General features: G+C 34.4%; 1 protein-coding gene across 2 annotated transcripts in view; it reads right to left on the reverse strand.

The window, feature by feature from the left end:
- Window positions 1-1,787: 1,787 nt before the first annotated feature.
- Window positions 1,788-15,522, reverse strand: part of kiaa1549lb (KIAA1549-like b) — an 87,531-nt gene continuing 73,796 nt past the window's right edge. The window contains exons 17-23 of one of the 2 annotated variants that reach the window (XM_042755676.1): window positions 13,885-14,011; window positions 8,011-8,388; window positions 7,809-7,906; window positions 6,423-6,559; window positions 5,475-5,626; window positions 5,103-5,177; window positions 3,537-3,674 (exon numbers count right to left, since the gene is read on the reverse strand). In XM_042755676.1, the coding sequence (XP_042611610.1) occupies window positions 5,148-5,177; window positions 5,475-5,626; window positions 6,423-6,559; window positions 7,809-7,906; window positions 8,011-8,388; window positions 13,885-14,011 (922 nt within the window). In that variant the 3' untranslated portion in view covers window positions 3,537-3,674; window positions 5,103-5,147. Of the gene's footprint in view, window positions 3,675-5,102; window positions 5,178-5,474; window positions 5,627-6,422; window positions 6,560-7,808; window positions 7,907-8,010; window positions 8,389-13,884; window positions 14,012-15,522 lie in introns of both variants that reach the window. The other variant, XM_042755675.1, reaches the window with a different exon arrangement.

Genomic DNA, 15,522 nt, shown 5'->3' on the forward strand with positions numbered 1-15,522 from the left:
TTTACAACTTAATGACAGCTGAACCAACAAAATCTGACAGGATGGCAGGGATGGAGTCAGATGTTGACAGCATCAGCATGGAGTTTACGGAGCAAGAGGGAAACTGAAGTGATGGAAGGAGGGGAAATGAGCTGGAGGATGTGATAAGAGGGAATAAATCCACAAAGGTGACTAGATATAAAAGAAAAAAAAAGGAACATTGCAGGATGGAACAGAGAGTGAAGAAACGTGAAACTAGTGCAGATGGAGAAAACAAAGAAAATGATTAGTGCTGGAGAAATCAAAGTAGCAGAAATGATAAGAGGTGGGGAGGTAAAGAACGGAGGTTGTAAGGGAGTGATGTTTGGAATACGTCTCACTGTTATGAAAGAAAGAGTGAAAACTTTAAGGGTGTGAAACTAATCAGTATAACATGTGCTAGAGGAATGACAAGGGAAAAATTAAGACAGAAACCTGTTTGGTTGCATCTGAGACAAAGATTATCCCAAAGGAATTATATTATGGATTTATGAGATATAAGAGCCCATATCTAATCAGGAATTTGTACATGATGATGAATTTACAAAGGAAAGAGAAGGTGCTAGATGTGGCGAGGATCATGAATATAGAAAATGTAGAGAGGGAGTGAAGCCAAAGTACTGTTTTCAGTTCTCACTGGCAGAATGCAAGTGAATAACCATTCGTAAAACCAAAGGCCAAATTCCTGCCCCCTTCAATAAAAAGCAATGACCCTTAGACATTTGTAAGTGCAACATAAGTGCCAGTAAATTATTGTCTGAAATTTCAATCTAAACTTTGTAACACAAACCACCACCTTAATCAATCTTAGGCCATGCCATATATACTGTAACACAAATATTTTTTTTTTGTAATTTTTTTGGTCTTAGCCTTGTAGGGAACAAAATAAAATTTAATTTAAAAAGTTCAACAAACGAGAAACTTGTTCATTCTGTTATTTTTTATTGCAAAATGTCTCATCGAAAATGGCTCAAACATACTTCTTGATAGCGCTTTATTAGATATGTGGTTTAAAATGAAAATTAACATCAATATATTGGTTTTATAATACTTATATCAACAATCTGAAACATATGTGGAAAAAAAAATTAAATAAAATACACATTTTGACAATAGTTAATTCACACACAAATTAATTGAGATCAACAAACATAACTTACAAGGAATATAATAACTTCCTGCAACTGACAGCAATCACCATCTTTCAAAGTTCACTTTTTATATAGTATTGTTAACATTTGTGTGTTTAAGTCATGTAAGTAAACTGTATTTTAAGAAACTTGTTCAAGCTGCCTCTGAACAATTATTAAAAAATAATAAATAAATGTAAAAAATAATAAGACATTACATTGTTCTTACATTATTATAAAAAAAAAAACATAACAAAAATTTAAACATTTAAATTTTAACAAATAAATAAAAAGATAATGATAGAGATTATAGATAAAAAAAATACACAAAAAAAAAACCATTCTTTCTAAATTGTAGGTTATACAAGTATAATGCATTACCGTTGCCCTTTCAGGGCAAACTGTTTATACATACATTCTACAAAACTCAATTTACACACAATTAAATCACAAAAACCATCAACATCTGTTTTCATTAGCCACTTCATGGTACACACAGCATGCTCAAGCTAATTAATAGTTAATTGCTAAAATTAATAGTTTTATTTGGGAAGATGATGTGGGCCAAGATGGCAATTAAAATACTGGATCATCTTTGAGATGTTACAGTTATTATCAGTAACTTCTGGGTACTTTTTCAAACATGTATGCAGAAAAAACAAGTGCATGTCAGACTTACAGTCAAATCATGTATGTGGAATTTTGATCTATGCATAATTGACTAATAAACTTATCAAACGTTGCTCTGACGTAAATAATTGTGCTGGCGTATGGATATAAAACAGATGTGTCTACTTAAAAAAAAAAAAAAAAAATCAAGTGACTCATTCATGTGATTATCATAAAGCTCTTTTATATTTCACTCCACCAATGATGAAGCAGTACACCTATATTAGCACCTTTAACAGAACCATTTTACAGGGTATATTGTTATATCTCAAGCTATTAAAGCATAACACATTCCTTCTGTTGATTATGTAAATGAGTTAAGCACTTAAAAGTTTGCTGCCATGGGCCTTAGTCAGGGTAGAAGACATTTTTAATTTTACATGAATGAAAACAAGACTGTGCGGACAGGGGTGCCACTAAGGTTTCTGGGTAGGTCCTGTAGCCAGCATAGATGCACAAACTGCTGAACAGGATGTAATGTTAAACTGTTCTAGTTCACCCTGACTAATGACCACACAAGGATATATGGGAAGTGTCTAACATGTAGCATCACCTTCAGTTAACAAATAAGTAGTTACAATTTTTGACATCATAGAGCTACTGCAGGCACAAAATCATGTGTGAATTTATTGGTATGAATTTTATTTTATTATAAATTGCACCCAGTTGTGACAACATGTTCCTTCTTGACTTATTGAGCTTTGGAAATGAGTGTAAGTTGTTTCAAACTGTTCAGTGTGTTTCTACTTTAAAGAGATAGTCCAAAAAATATTTTCAAAATTCATTTGTATACCTTTGCATTGTTCCAAATCCAAGACTTCTGCTTGTCTTTGGAACACAAATGAAGATAATAATAATATCTCATCATTTTTGTCAAACCTACAGTACTTGCTTGACTCGCGACTCACGAGTAACCTTATTAATTCTTGAAGAAGCTTAAATGTGCTTGTGCATGTGTGCTATATGAATGTACATTGATAACTGTTCATATGTTAACAAAAGCATAAATTTAATCTGTTCATGATATATAGCGATTTCTTTAGCATCTCTTCAGAAAACTTGGATTATACGGGTTTCTTTTACCATGTATTTATGAACTTTTTGAAGCTTGACAATTTTGAGTGATTGGGCGTTCAATGGATGGACAAAAGAGAATATTGAAAATATCTTCATTTATGCTTCATTATGGTTTTGAACAAAATGAGGGTGTGTAATTAATGACATGAATTAAAAATTTTAGGTGGACTATCCTTTTAATTACCATGCCAGATTTTTTCATAAAATACAACACAGCTAAAACGAGAAAACTGTAGATTTACATATTGCCCCATTAAATAAAAACTGTAAATTCATTTTAATGTTATACTACAATACAGAAAAGGTTTAATTACATATTAATGTTATACTACAACGGCAAAAAGAACCACACAAAAACTGTATTAAAAGCAAGCAGGTGTTTCACTGAAAGGAAAAAAAAGTATCCAGTGAAATATGATTTAATCCGGTGAAATCAGAAGTTTTAAATGTATGAGACTGTTCAGTCTCAGTGCAGCTGGTCCATGAATTCACCGAAATGTTCTACACCTGGAACTCAAACATGTCTGCTTGCTTCTTGGCCAGTTTGGCCACCTCATCGCGGATGGCTTTAACTAGGGCTGAAGTGGAAAGGCTACTGAAAAGGGTGTCGGGGCTGATAGGATCTCCGGGCTCTGCTAAACTCGCCTGGGACACTGCAGTGGAGGAGGAGGGTGGATTGTCCAGACCACCCTGAGTGGCCTGGCGGTGGTGCCACAGGAGAGGGCTGCCCTGAGGATAATGAGGGTGAGGAAAGGCCTCTGCGTAGCCTGGTAGGGGCATCTGAAACAGAAAACAGGTAGCATTCAACAAGGCCTGTGCTAAAACCAGTCAGCTAGGGTGTATTGTCATTTTTAGTGAGTCTTGATCTGTGCTGCAGTTGACCAAATTCTACAGTTAAAAAGGGAACCAATAGACAAATGCACAAGGACGACACTCACGATAAGGAAAACTAAAAGCTTAAGGATATACTCAAAGTAAAATTAGTGACACTCCATTCAAACAAGTTTGAATTGTGTTATTTGGTCATTTTTATTAAACTATGAATTATGAAATCATAAACACTTTGAACGAGGGACACCTTGTCACCAGGGTTGGGCATAATTCAGAATTTTAGAAAAAGACTCCTTTTAATTGGCCACCCCACAAGATGATTTATGTACTAAATTGCCATTCAATGATATTCAACAGTCACACAACACTCATTAGACCAACACATTAGTCCAACTTATTGCGACAAATATAATTAATTTAATCATTAATCTTGAGAAATTATGCCTATGTATTCCCTGACATGTAGAATGCAGTTCCCCTTATAATCACTACACTTTTTTCTTTGAACTAAATGCAAAACTATTAAAATATTTAAATTTTGCCATGTGGCAATGCATAATGTCCATCGAATTGTTTTCTAATTCATTTATGAAAATAAATATAGACCGTAAACAAAAAAAGGAAATTCATTAGCTATAGAAATTTGAATATAGATATTGGATATTGAAATATTAAGAAAGTTCTTAACATAAGTTACAAGAAATTTGTAAGAATGTTCCTAAATATATATATGAGATATTTATTGATTGCAACACCTTTTTTTTCATAAAGACTAGTCTCATAAAGAAAAAGACTAAGTCTACAAGCAATAAGTCAATCAATCAATAAAACTTTACACTTAATTCTAATCTGATTGTCTATCATCCCCATATTTAAGTTAAATGTATATATATATATATATATATATATATATATATATATATATATATATATATATATATATATATATATATATATATATATATATATATATATAAGTGAGATGTGTTAGCCTGGTGTCATTCACTTGCTAGATTATAAAAGTAAAAAAGTTAAAAAAAGTAAAAATAATAAATAAGAATTGTACAATCTAAATGGAAAAAAAAAATAGCAGTTATATGGAATTTTATTTGTAAAGATTTTTTTTTTAAATCGTAGTACAAATGCAGTAACAGAATATGAACATGGCTATATCTATAGGATATATACATTTTATTGAATTTCATTTTTTGTTTAATTCTACTTCAATTTTTCAGCTGGTTTGCTTTCCTCAATTCAAAACCTGGAAAATTAAAGGTATTCACAATTTGATTCTGAATGGCACACAACCCTGCTTGTGACAGAGAAAAGAAAGAAAAAGAAAGAAAAGTGTTCATTTAAAGAAATATGCTCATCTACCCTGGGAATTTGTTGTTTCCACTCAACGTCAGCGATAAATTCAGTTCAGCAAATGGTTTCTAAATGACACTGGTTCTGCAAAAAGACACTGTGTGAATGCAGGCACACATAAACAGGGATAAGAAGGACAATCCAAAAAGACGAGTCTTGCGCCCAAGGGCAGGTCACATGATCTGACAGAATGCCCCCAAAATATAGAGGCACATGTGACAGACCAGTTCTGCTTCCCTTGGTTGCAGTCCATGAGGTTTATGCCACATTAAATATTATTAATGGTGCATGCACTGTAACATTGGGGTCTTCGGATGCAACCCAGTTTGTGAAGCAGAATTGGACACATGATAAAGGACGGTGTGATAACTGCATTCTTACAGATTCGGCCCACTGAGGAGGCACATCCTCTGGTTCAGGGGGATAAGACATCCAGGATGGGCTGTGGTAGGAGGAGGGTGGCGTGGAGATGAAATATCCTGTGTATCCTTGACGAGTGGCTGGGATGGCGTACACTGCTGTCATGGGGTTTCCTGTGGGACAAAAAAGGATGAGAGTTTTGTAGGGGTGGGCAATATATGCATTGTCTATGATAATACTGTAATTATCAAATGTCACTCACTTTGCAAAAAATAAAAGCACAACTTGAGAGTGTATCTGTTTACTGTGTAATGATAGCCTAGTAGAATGCAGTATGAATAGCCCCTGAATTCAATACATTGAGGCAAGTTTGAGGCAAGTTTTTGTGTTATATTTCTGAACTACATTGTTAATTTCACACGAGCCAGCATGCTTTTTTCCTCAACTATCAGATTGCAAACGTGATATTAATTTTAAACAAAAGTTCAATAAACAAGAAGTTAAGGTTGTGAGTTACATTTTAGACACAATATTCTCTGGATTATCTGTTTTACTCTATTTTCCCAATAAAAATAGTTCTAAATAAAGCCACAGATGCCACAAATGCTATAAAGCTGCAGATGCCGCAAATGCTATTCATGCTATTATCAGAAATAAAACTAAGATTAAAAAGCATTGAAGGTTTTTTTTTTTTTTTTTTTTTTTTTTTTTAGATATTTTTAACCTGTTTTATTGTCAGATCATTTAAAAATCGAGCAGCCAAACTCTCCTCAACGCGGTTCATGGTTTAAAGTAACCTACATGTGCCATCAGGGGTCCAGGATGAGTTATGCATCAAAGGGTGTTACACTTCCCTAACTTAAAATAATAATAATGCATAACTAATGCAGTATAATTCGTAAAGAAAACAGACAGATACAAACTAGTGTACACAGACATACCTAAACCCATACAATCATGCACACTAACCTGAGTGGTTGGGAATGGGCTCAGTAGTGACAGGTGGGAGTGGCGCTCTGCCTTTTGGCTTGTAGGGAACGCTGTCATGCTGACTCGGCACTGACAACTCAGAGCAATGACCCTTAGGACCAAGATCAGAAGATGACCTGAAAAACAATTTCATAAATGCATCGACATGGTTTCACCACCAGGTGATAGTATTGACTTTCTAGTAAAGTCAATATGCTGTCTTTATATATAAATTAAAAATGAGGTAAACCTCAATATGACAAATTTTGCATTTGGCAGGAATATTTCACCCAAAATAATACCCTCATGTTGTTCCAAACTTATTTGACTTCCAGTAAAAATGCTGAGCATAATGTCCTGTCTGTTCTTTTCCGTACAATGGAACTGAATGGCTGTTAAGCTCCAAAAAGGAAAATAAGTAAAATTAACCCTATAAATTCTAGAGCATTATATTTGATATACAGATTTCTAAAGGCTCTACATTTCTAAAATGTTTAAAACTGCGGTGCACAATCTACTGCATGCCCTCTGTCATCTGATGGATAGTTTATAGTGAAATTTTTACTGATTTTTATAAACGTAAAAAGTAAATGTAAGAATAACTCAGTATTATTTAATTGGCCATACATGTTTACATTGTTTTTCTAAAACCATTAATGTATCAAATATGAATAAAACCTACAGAGCTTTGGTCATAAACGAAGCATTTAAGTGTATTCTTACTTTACGAAGACATATTATTTGGAGATATAGTGACAGATGACATTTACATGCATTTTATGTAAGTAGTCTGCAGTACTGTTATAAAGATCTCATCAGAATTTAATTTTACTTTTTGGCAATATAAATATTAGCAACTGCATTTTTTCTAGTTATTTCATACATCAGACTTTAAAGTGTGGAGTGTGTTATTAGCTTTATATTCCCAATATTCTGACACCATACAATATTTTTCCATGAGGAAAAGACCAAAATTTAGTTAACTTGGAACAGTGAGATCAGTCAACAACAAATAGCACCATGATTGACATGAATAAAGAACTTGAATATTAAGCAGACATGTATTCTTTTTAATGAAATAATGACTTAATGATGACACACTATCAGAAGACTGTAGAATATAGTACACAGGTCATATGTACTACTTTAATTTACTTTTTATGTTTTTTTTTTTTTTTTTGTTTGTTTTTGTTTGACAGCTTTTTCCACATTTATTTGTCTTGTTTGGATTGTGAACATCCTCTTGTGTGCCACGGAAGACAGAAAGTCAGTTGGGTTTGAAACGATAGTAAATTATGGGAAAATATTCCTTCAATAAGTGCTGAATAAACTCATGCACTGGTCACTGCCAGAACAAAAAGGCAAAGAATGGGGATATGTTCTGACCGCTGCAGTGATGACTCAGGAGGGGGGCCTGTTCTTGGTGGGACAGGGGGTGGAGGTGACCCAAGAGCCATTTCAGGAAGCTGAGAGAACCTGAATGCCTTTTTGATAAATTTGCATATTAGCATATAGAAGCTTTTAGCAAGAAAGATAATTTCTGATATATCAATACATGCATATATATAGATCAGATCTATAACTGTACCTGTTTGGCTAGGCTGGACTGGTAAGGGTCTGGTCTATAGGCTGGCACCCACTGTAGGCCCCCCTGCCCTTGACTCGTGGTGCCTGGTGCACTGGTCACCACCTCTGAGTACGGGATGACTGGACCCAAGCCATAGGGACCCAGTGATGGATGTGGATGGTGGGAGTGATGGTGTCTGCTGGAAGTGGAGTGACCAGCTGAAGCAAGACTAAAGGCTTCTTCTAGCAGCAGATGCATCTGCTGGCGAACCTCATCTATGGAAGGCTGGGAACTCAGCGTTGATGTCTCAGATTGACCTTTGATTTGACGACCACAGCCAAAATAATGCCGGCCCACCAGTCGGTCAACGTCAGTCTCTTCAATAATCTCTGGCTCAGTCTGCAACAGACACAGAACAAAGAAACAGATGTACATATATTACAAAATCTAAGTCTAAATTGTGATGCTCAAAAAAAAAATATAATAATAATACACAATAATAGTAAGTCTTTCATCTTTTACTTAAGTTATCCCAAATCCATTTGAATTTCTTTCATTTGTTGAAAATGTCCATGCTATTGTTTACAAAACAATACATTTATATAAAGAATTAGAACAATGAAGCTCCAAAAGCTATTTTTGCTGTTGTTGATACAAACTTGATGTGCCATTGGTTCTCTCAAGTCTTGCAACTTAATGCAAAAGCATGGCTAAAATTTGAGACCTGATGGAAAAAGAAAACTATGGCTTCTTCAGAACACTTGGACTTTAGCATATTAATCATATGAACTACTTTTATAATGGTTTATGCTGTTTTGATTCGTTGGTAGCCCCTGGTCACCGTATGAAGAAGATCAGCATGGACATTTTTATAATATCTCCTTTTGGTTTGCACAAAAAAAAGAAAAAAGGTTGGGATAAAAGTTTATAAGCATATGAAGGGAAATAAATGATGACAGTTTTAACTGTTTTCATTTTTCCTTTTGGCATATCAAAAGATCTAATCAGCTGAAACATGATGGAGCTAACACAATTTCAGCTCTCGAGGAAAAACAAACAAACAAACAAACAAGAGATACAGGAAATTTCAGTGCCTGTTTTGAGCTGTTCTGTGATAATACCACAATCCTGCCAAGATCCTGAAATGATTAGTCAATTCTGGCAGGCCAGAAGTATCAGAATACACAGCAAAGACAAGACAAGGAAATAATAAAAATGTTTACAATCACTCCAACCTGTTTTTTACAGCAATGTAGAAAGATACAAGACAACAAATAAATATATTTATAACAAAAACAACAGTGACAAAGAAAGAAAGAAAGAAAGAAAGAAAGAAAGAAAGAAAAAGAAAGAAAGAAAGAAAGAAATTCTGTAAGCTAAATTATAACATGTTAAACATATTATACATAGAGTTTTGTACATAGAACTTTTCTAAATTAAGATGAAATTCATTTTCAGTTCGCTGGAGATTAAAAAAAAAAAAGGAGATTAACTTTTTCAGCAAGCTGCAGGTAAAACTGTCCAGATTAAAAATAAATAAATAAATAAATAAATAAATAAAGTGACAAGATATATTCTGATAATAAGCTACACCTGCACACTGCTTGTTCCCACAACAGCCCTACCATTTTGAGATGCTTTGTGAATCAGGTACTTTCCTGTCCATCCCAAATTACCATTTTTCATTTTAAATCTTTTCATAACTTGACCCCTGAGCTTTCATTGGAACAAGTGAATTCTGTGATGGCAAAATGAAAACACAACGAGTGCTCATTATCTTCCAAATTATCCAAATCTCTTATGCTTTGTGAGTCTCTCGTGTGTCTTTCTATCTTAAACACACAAATACTCATAAAACACACAATAATAGCAGAAATAAATGGTTCAAATCCTGGTTATCTTAACAATGTGGGAGTTGTTAATTCATCAGACCTCTGTGGTGCACAGGCCAAATGAGAAAGGGCTGCAGTGATTTAAGACTGCAACAACCCACCAACCTGATGATTCTGTGTATTTTGTCTTTCCCTCTTTTCTCCTCTCCCACAACCCATCTATCAGGAATATACCAGACTCAGAAAGAGAGAGAGAGAGAGAAAGAGAGAGTGTTTCGGTGGAGAACCCAATTGCAGGTATTTATTGAAACAACACTTGAACTGAACAGGTAATTACTGCAAAATGTGAAATGGAGTAACTGATGAAAACCTGGTGACAATCCTGAGCCCCTGCATCTTTAATCGCTAATGGTAAAGTCCCCTTTTCAGTCATGAATGCTGTAAATGAATGCTGTGCCAGAAGCTATTTGTACACTTTAAATGGTGTTTCAGATTAAAGAAATTTAAAGAGAAATGCCCTGCTCCATGGTATAACAACCCAACTTGTGAGCTCAAGAAGATTTTCAAAACACAGGTGGAAGAGTACAGTTTTATTTGGAGTGGCATGGAAGGATATTGTCTCTACCTATAGAGAGGGTCTGAAAGCTCCAAGAACAGCATATTTCCAAGAACATTTCCAAACTTATTCAGTAGCCAGAATGACAAAAAAAACGAAGATATGACAGATCCTGATATTCCCTCACAGCACAGTTATGCTTAGGTTTGGTAGGGTTAAAAGGATCGTTCACCCCAAAAAAAATCGAAAATACAGAAAATTTTTGTGTACAATCTACAAATCCCCCACAATGCAGAAAAAAATGCACAGCAATGAAGGGGTGAAACTAAAACATCTAGAGTGCAAAACAACACACCATCTCACACACACCTATGACCTGGTGTGACTGTAACACTGCAACTATGTAAAATAAAATCAATAAATCGACTACAATGCAGTAAAAAAGTGGACAGTAAGGAAGGGGTTACACTCTAAAACATCAAGAGTGTAAAACAGATACATCCACTCACACACACTCACAGACACACAAATACAGAATTACATATTCACATTAATTGGTATGGCTCTAACCATATAGCAAAAATGAGTCCGAAGACTGAAATAAGAGGTTAAAATCAGATCAGACCCAGACGGATTAAGCTCTGATAAAGCATTCCTTTTCATTTCTGTTACATTTTTATAGAATTTTAATGTTTTAATGTAACAAATTGCTTTCTGTGTTCAGGTTTGAATGGAGGAATAATAATGCAAAAAAAAAAAAAAAAAAAAAACTAAACTAAACTTATAAAACAACAACAAAATATATATATGCAATAATCTGATGTGTTTTCAAAGTGTATATATATATATGAACCTTGACAAAAAGTAGTATTTGAGAATGCTTGAATATACATTTAAATCCACAACCTAATAAAAGTAAACAATTATGTGTAAAAACTACTAGGGAATTGACAAGCCTCTCTATAGAGTCCTATACAGGAATCTAGTGGTTACACCATGAAATTACAGGGGTTTTTTTTTGTTTGTTTGTTTGTTTTTTGCTCTCACCAGGAGATGCTATTCTGCCTTCAAAAATTTGATTTTAAAGGCCTAGTTTCTATTTTAATCAGAAATACTATTTTCAATGGGAAAAAATTATAATTATTCCATAAATATTGATTAGTACCATGAAATTCTCTCAAAATACAAAAGAAAAAATATTATTGAAAAAAAAAATATATTAGATTGATTTTACTGAAGAAAAAAAGTAACATTTCAGGTGTCCTGTCACTTTTGACCGCAAAGACCATAAGTGTGTCTCCCAAATGAGGAGCGCACAAGGGTTAAAAGTTTATAAACTGTAATCTCTACCACTAACTGTCGTACATCCGAACATGAGAGAGTGCCATTCCAGCAGATGGTGTAGGACATAGGTGTCGCCATTTGTGGCCAGGCTTTAGCACAGTTTAGATCCTACCATAATCACTATCAGTTTATTTGTGTTAATGAAGACATGTCAGATCACACATAAGTTCCACAGGGATCAGTATTAGGCCCCCTGCATTTTTCATTGTATAATCATCCACTGGGCAACATTCAGGAAACATGAAGTCATTATTAATTCCCAGTGATATTCAGCTTTATACTATATCAAGTTAGTGCATTAGTGAAGTTTACATGGTTATACATGGTTTTCCACTGCAAGGATGATCAACTGTCCTTTGAAATTATGTGTATTGCATGTACTGTTAATTTTTTCATATGAACATTGTATGAGTGCTCAAACTGATGATACCTTTCAGTGCTATAGAAATGCATTTGACTAGACAATATGAGTAACAAACTAGTTACCAAAGTTTGTAGAGCATTTGAGCATTCTACTGTACCATGATGTCACAAAAGTGAAGCCATAAAAACATTCTATTGAATTAACAGGGAATTTTACGATTTTAATGAGAAAACATCACATAACGAGTCAGTGGTTTTACAAATATATTAAACAAATATATAGTTATCTGTTTAATGTTGGGAATTCCCCCTGCATATTGAAAAGTAACGTACCATATTCATTACAGTAGCAAACTTCAGATTAACATGATAAACATAAGACAGACGACATCCTCAACATATCTCTGTCATTAATTACCCTCATGTCATTCCGCAAGATATTCGTTCATCTTCAGAACATGAATTAAGATATTGTTGATGATATCCAAGAGCTTTCTGACCCTGCATAGACAGCAACGGAACTACCATGTTCAAGGCCCAGAAAGGTAGTAAGGACATCATTAAAATAGTCAATGTGGCATCAATGGTTCAACCTTAATTTTATGAAGCTACAAGAATATGTTTTGTGCGCAAAGAAAACAAAAATAATGACTTTATTTAACAATTTCTTTTTAGAACGCAGTATGAACAGTCCAGTCATTATATACATCAGTGGCCTAGGGGAATTTTGGCCTCTTTGGAAATCTGCTACTGGAATTCTATAAGCTGGATCATTAGATGCTGAAGCTAAACTAAAATTCTTACAATGGTTTCCTTAAAAAGTACCTTCATACAGGTTTCAGACAGTGTTTCTTTCTTCTTTCCTGTAAATCAAATGTGAGATGTGAAGTACTTGTACAAGAGATGTGGTGCAGTGCACCACATAAAACAGTCCTTCTTACAGCATCAGTATGAGGATCTGCATTATCTGCACTATTTAGCCAACAGCAACTAATTCCAACTGTAATCGATAGAACTAAAGATATTTCTCACACAGAGTCAGAATCCACATTACGTACAGGGACACAGATGAAAAGAGTTGAATCTACAAGAGTATAACTTATTCAATATGGACACAGACAAAACTGTGTGCTTTTTATATGCTACACGAGTAAAGAGGACAGTTTTCCACTTACGCTGAAAGTAATTATTGTAATGCTGAAAATAGGTAAGCTATTTCAAAAATAACACATAAGCATGTTTACAATCGCTGAGGTGTACATAGTCAGCATGTGAATTTAACTTAAGATCTAGGACACGACTGCATTTGTGCCACTGACTCTGGGTTGATAATGTCACATGTAAGCTTCTTGCTTAGAAGCTTTATTTATGTATTTACTGTAAAGAAATAAGAAGTGGTCAACATTGAATCCATTCTTTATTCCCATCTGCAAACCAAACCATCGTGCCTATGTTTCCATCATGATGAACTTATGATTATTCTTCCAAACAACCTGCACTTGTTTTTGTTTAAAAAAATAATAATAATAAAATCATTAAAAAACAAAAAACAAACAGCACATCCTGAGTAGACTAGCAGCAACAACTAACCAACAAACTAACAACTAACTCAATAACAATCAAGCAATTCCTTACAAAATCATTTGTAACTGTTCCATGTTATATATCTATGCATCTGGCAGATGCTTTTATCCAAAGCCATAACCTTGTTGTTCGTGGTACCATGCTCTGCCAGCTGTGTTTCTGAAGCCTTACTATTTTTGCTAATGTTTTATGCAGCTTTTCATTAAGAACACTCACATCATAGCCACTGTTACGGATCCCCTTTCTGGGTCTCTCTCTCATGACCAGAAGATCCACCTCTGTTCCTCCAGGACTGTTTAGAGACTGTCTGCTGCGATGTGTGGGGTGACTCACTTGAGAGGGTCTGATACCATCACACACACACACACACACACACACACACACACACACACACACACACACACACACACACACACAGAAAGAGAGAGATACAGAGTTTAGAACAGTAACATCTGAACACATAAATGGGACTATGTAAGGCCTATTTATGTGTCCATGTATGATTCTGCCATTTCCACTTAAATAGATTTTTATGTTAGACAATATACTGGCAGTCATTTTTTGGGCTGCTCTCTAGAGTGAATATATTACTCCATGCTGCATATGCGGTAATCCGAAAAGGAACATTGCTTCAGAGGAAGAGAAAGTTACATTTTGATTACATTTTGTATTATAAAGACTTTTTTTTCTTTGAATGAAAGAACTGATTATCCATTTAGTAAGACCATGAAAATATGTTACATGCGTTAAGTGTTATGGTTTCAGTATAGGCTCAGTTCTTAAAAAAAAAAAAAAAAAAAAGAACTATGTATTGATTAGATAATATATATAGACCTATACATTTTTAATAAAATAAACTTTTAAAACAGTCAACTCCACGTCTCCATGATGCTCTGGTGTCAAGATATGATAGGGGCCTTCAGCATATTGCCCAAGAGTTGATGTTTTAATCTGTTTTATCTTAAAAAATGTATCATATCAAAGTTAAACTTGTCATCACAACATCAATTGCATGCCAATTTTTGCCCAGATAATGCAGCTGTGGTGAGATGGATTTACAATGACATAAAACATGAAAAAACATTTTTCTAAACATGAAAAAACATTTCAAAAGATACATTTCTTCACAGTAAGAAAAACTCTACTCTGTGAAAAATCATCTGGGAGCTGATGAGAAATACTTTAATAAGCACAAAGATTGAGTCGCCATGTAGGCAACTTCATCAGATTTCATCATTCTGAGTCCTGCGTCAAAGCAATGGGCCAGTTAGACAGCAGATCCCAGTAAAGTAGAGGTTAGCATTTTCACACAGAAAACACACCAAAAATAACTATTAAAGGGTCACTGGAGATGTAAAAGTTTCACCAAATGTCAACAGGAGTTTTAAAAATACATAAAGTTAAGTACAGGGTAGGTGATTTGGTTCAAAAACATTTTATTTTATTTATTTATTTCTTAAGTATGCTGGTTAAATGTCCCAACAGCAATCACTAAGTTAATTGGTCTAAATTATGTTTATGTATTCATATCATCAGTCCGAACATTACAATAGGCTGTCATGCCTGACTACCAAATATGTAGTTGTATACCTCTGCGGAACCTGTTTGCACAGATATGATACATCATCAGCACATTCCAGCGAGAATGAAAGGCGGTATTATTGTAATATTATGCGCTTTATACTGTAATGTTTTTTCAGGGGTGAATGAGACATGAGGTAATCTGACAGCATTGCATTCAATCCTTCACCAACACATCTCTCATCATGTAGCAGGTTAGTCTCTGGTCTGCCTGAGTGCCTTCATGAGTGATTATGCAGGGAGGGTAGGGATCTTGCTTATAAAGCTAGCTTG

Source organism: Cyprinus carpio, unplaced genomic scaffold (genome assembly GCF_018340385.1).
Source record: "Cyprinus carpio isolate SPL01 unplaced genomic scaffold, ASM1834038v1 S000006741, whole genome shotgun sequence".
Taxonomy (NCBI): domain Eukaryota; kingdom Metazoa; phylum Chordata; class Actinopteri; order Cypriniformes; family Cyprinidae; genus Cyprinus; species Cyprinus carpio.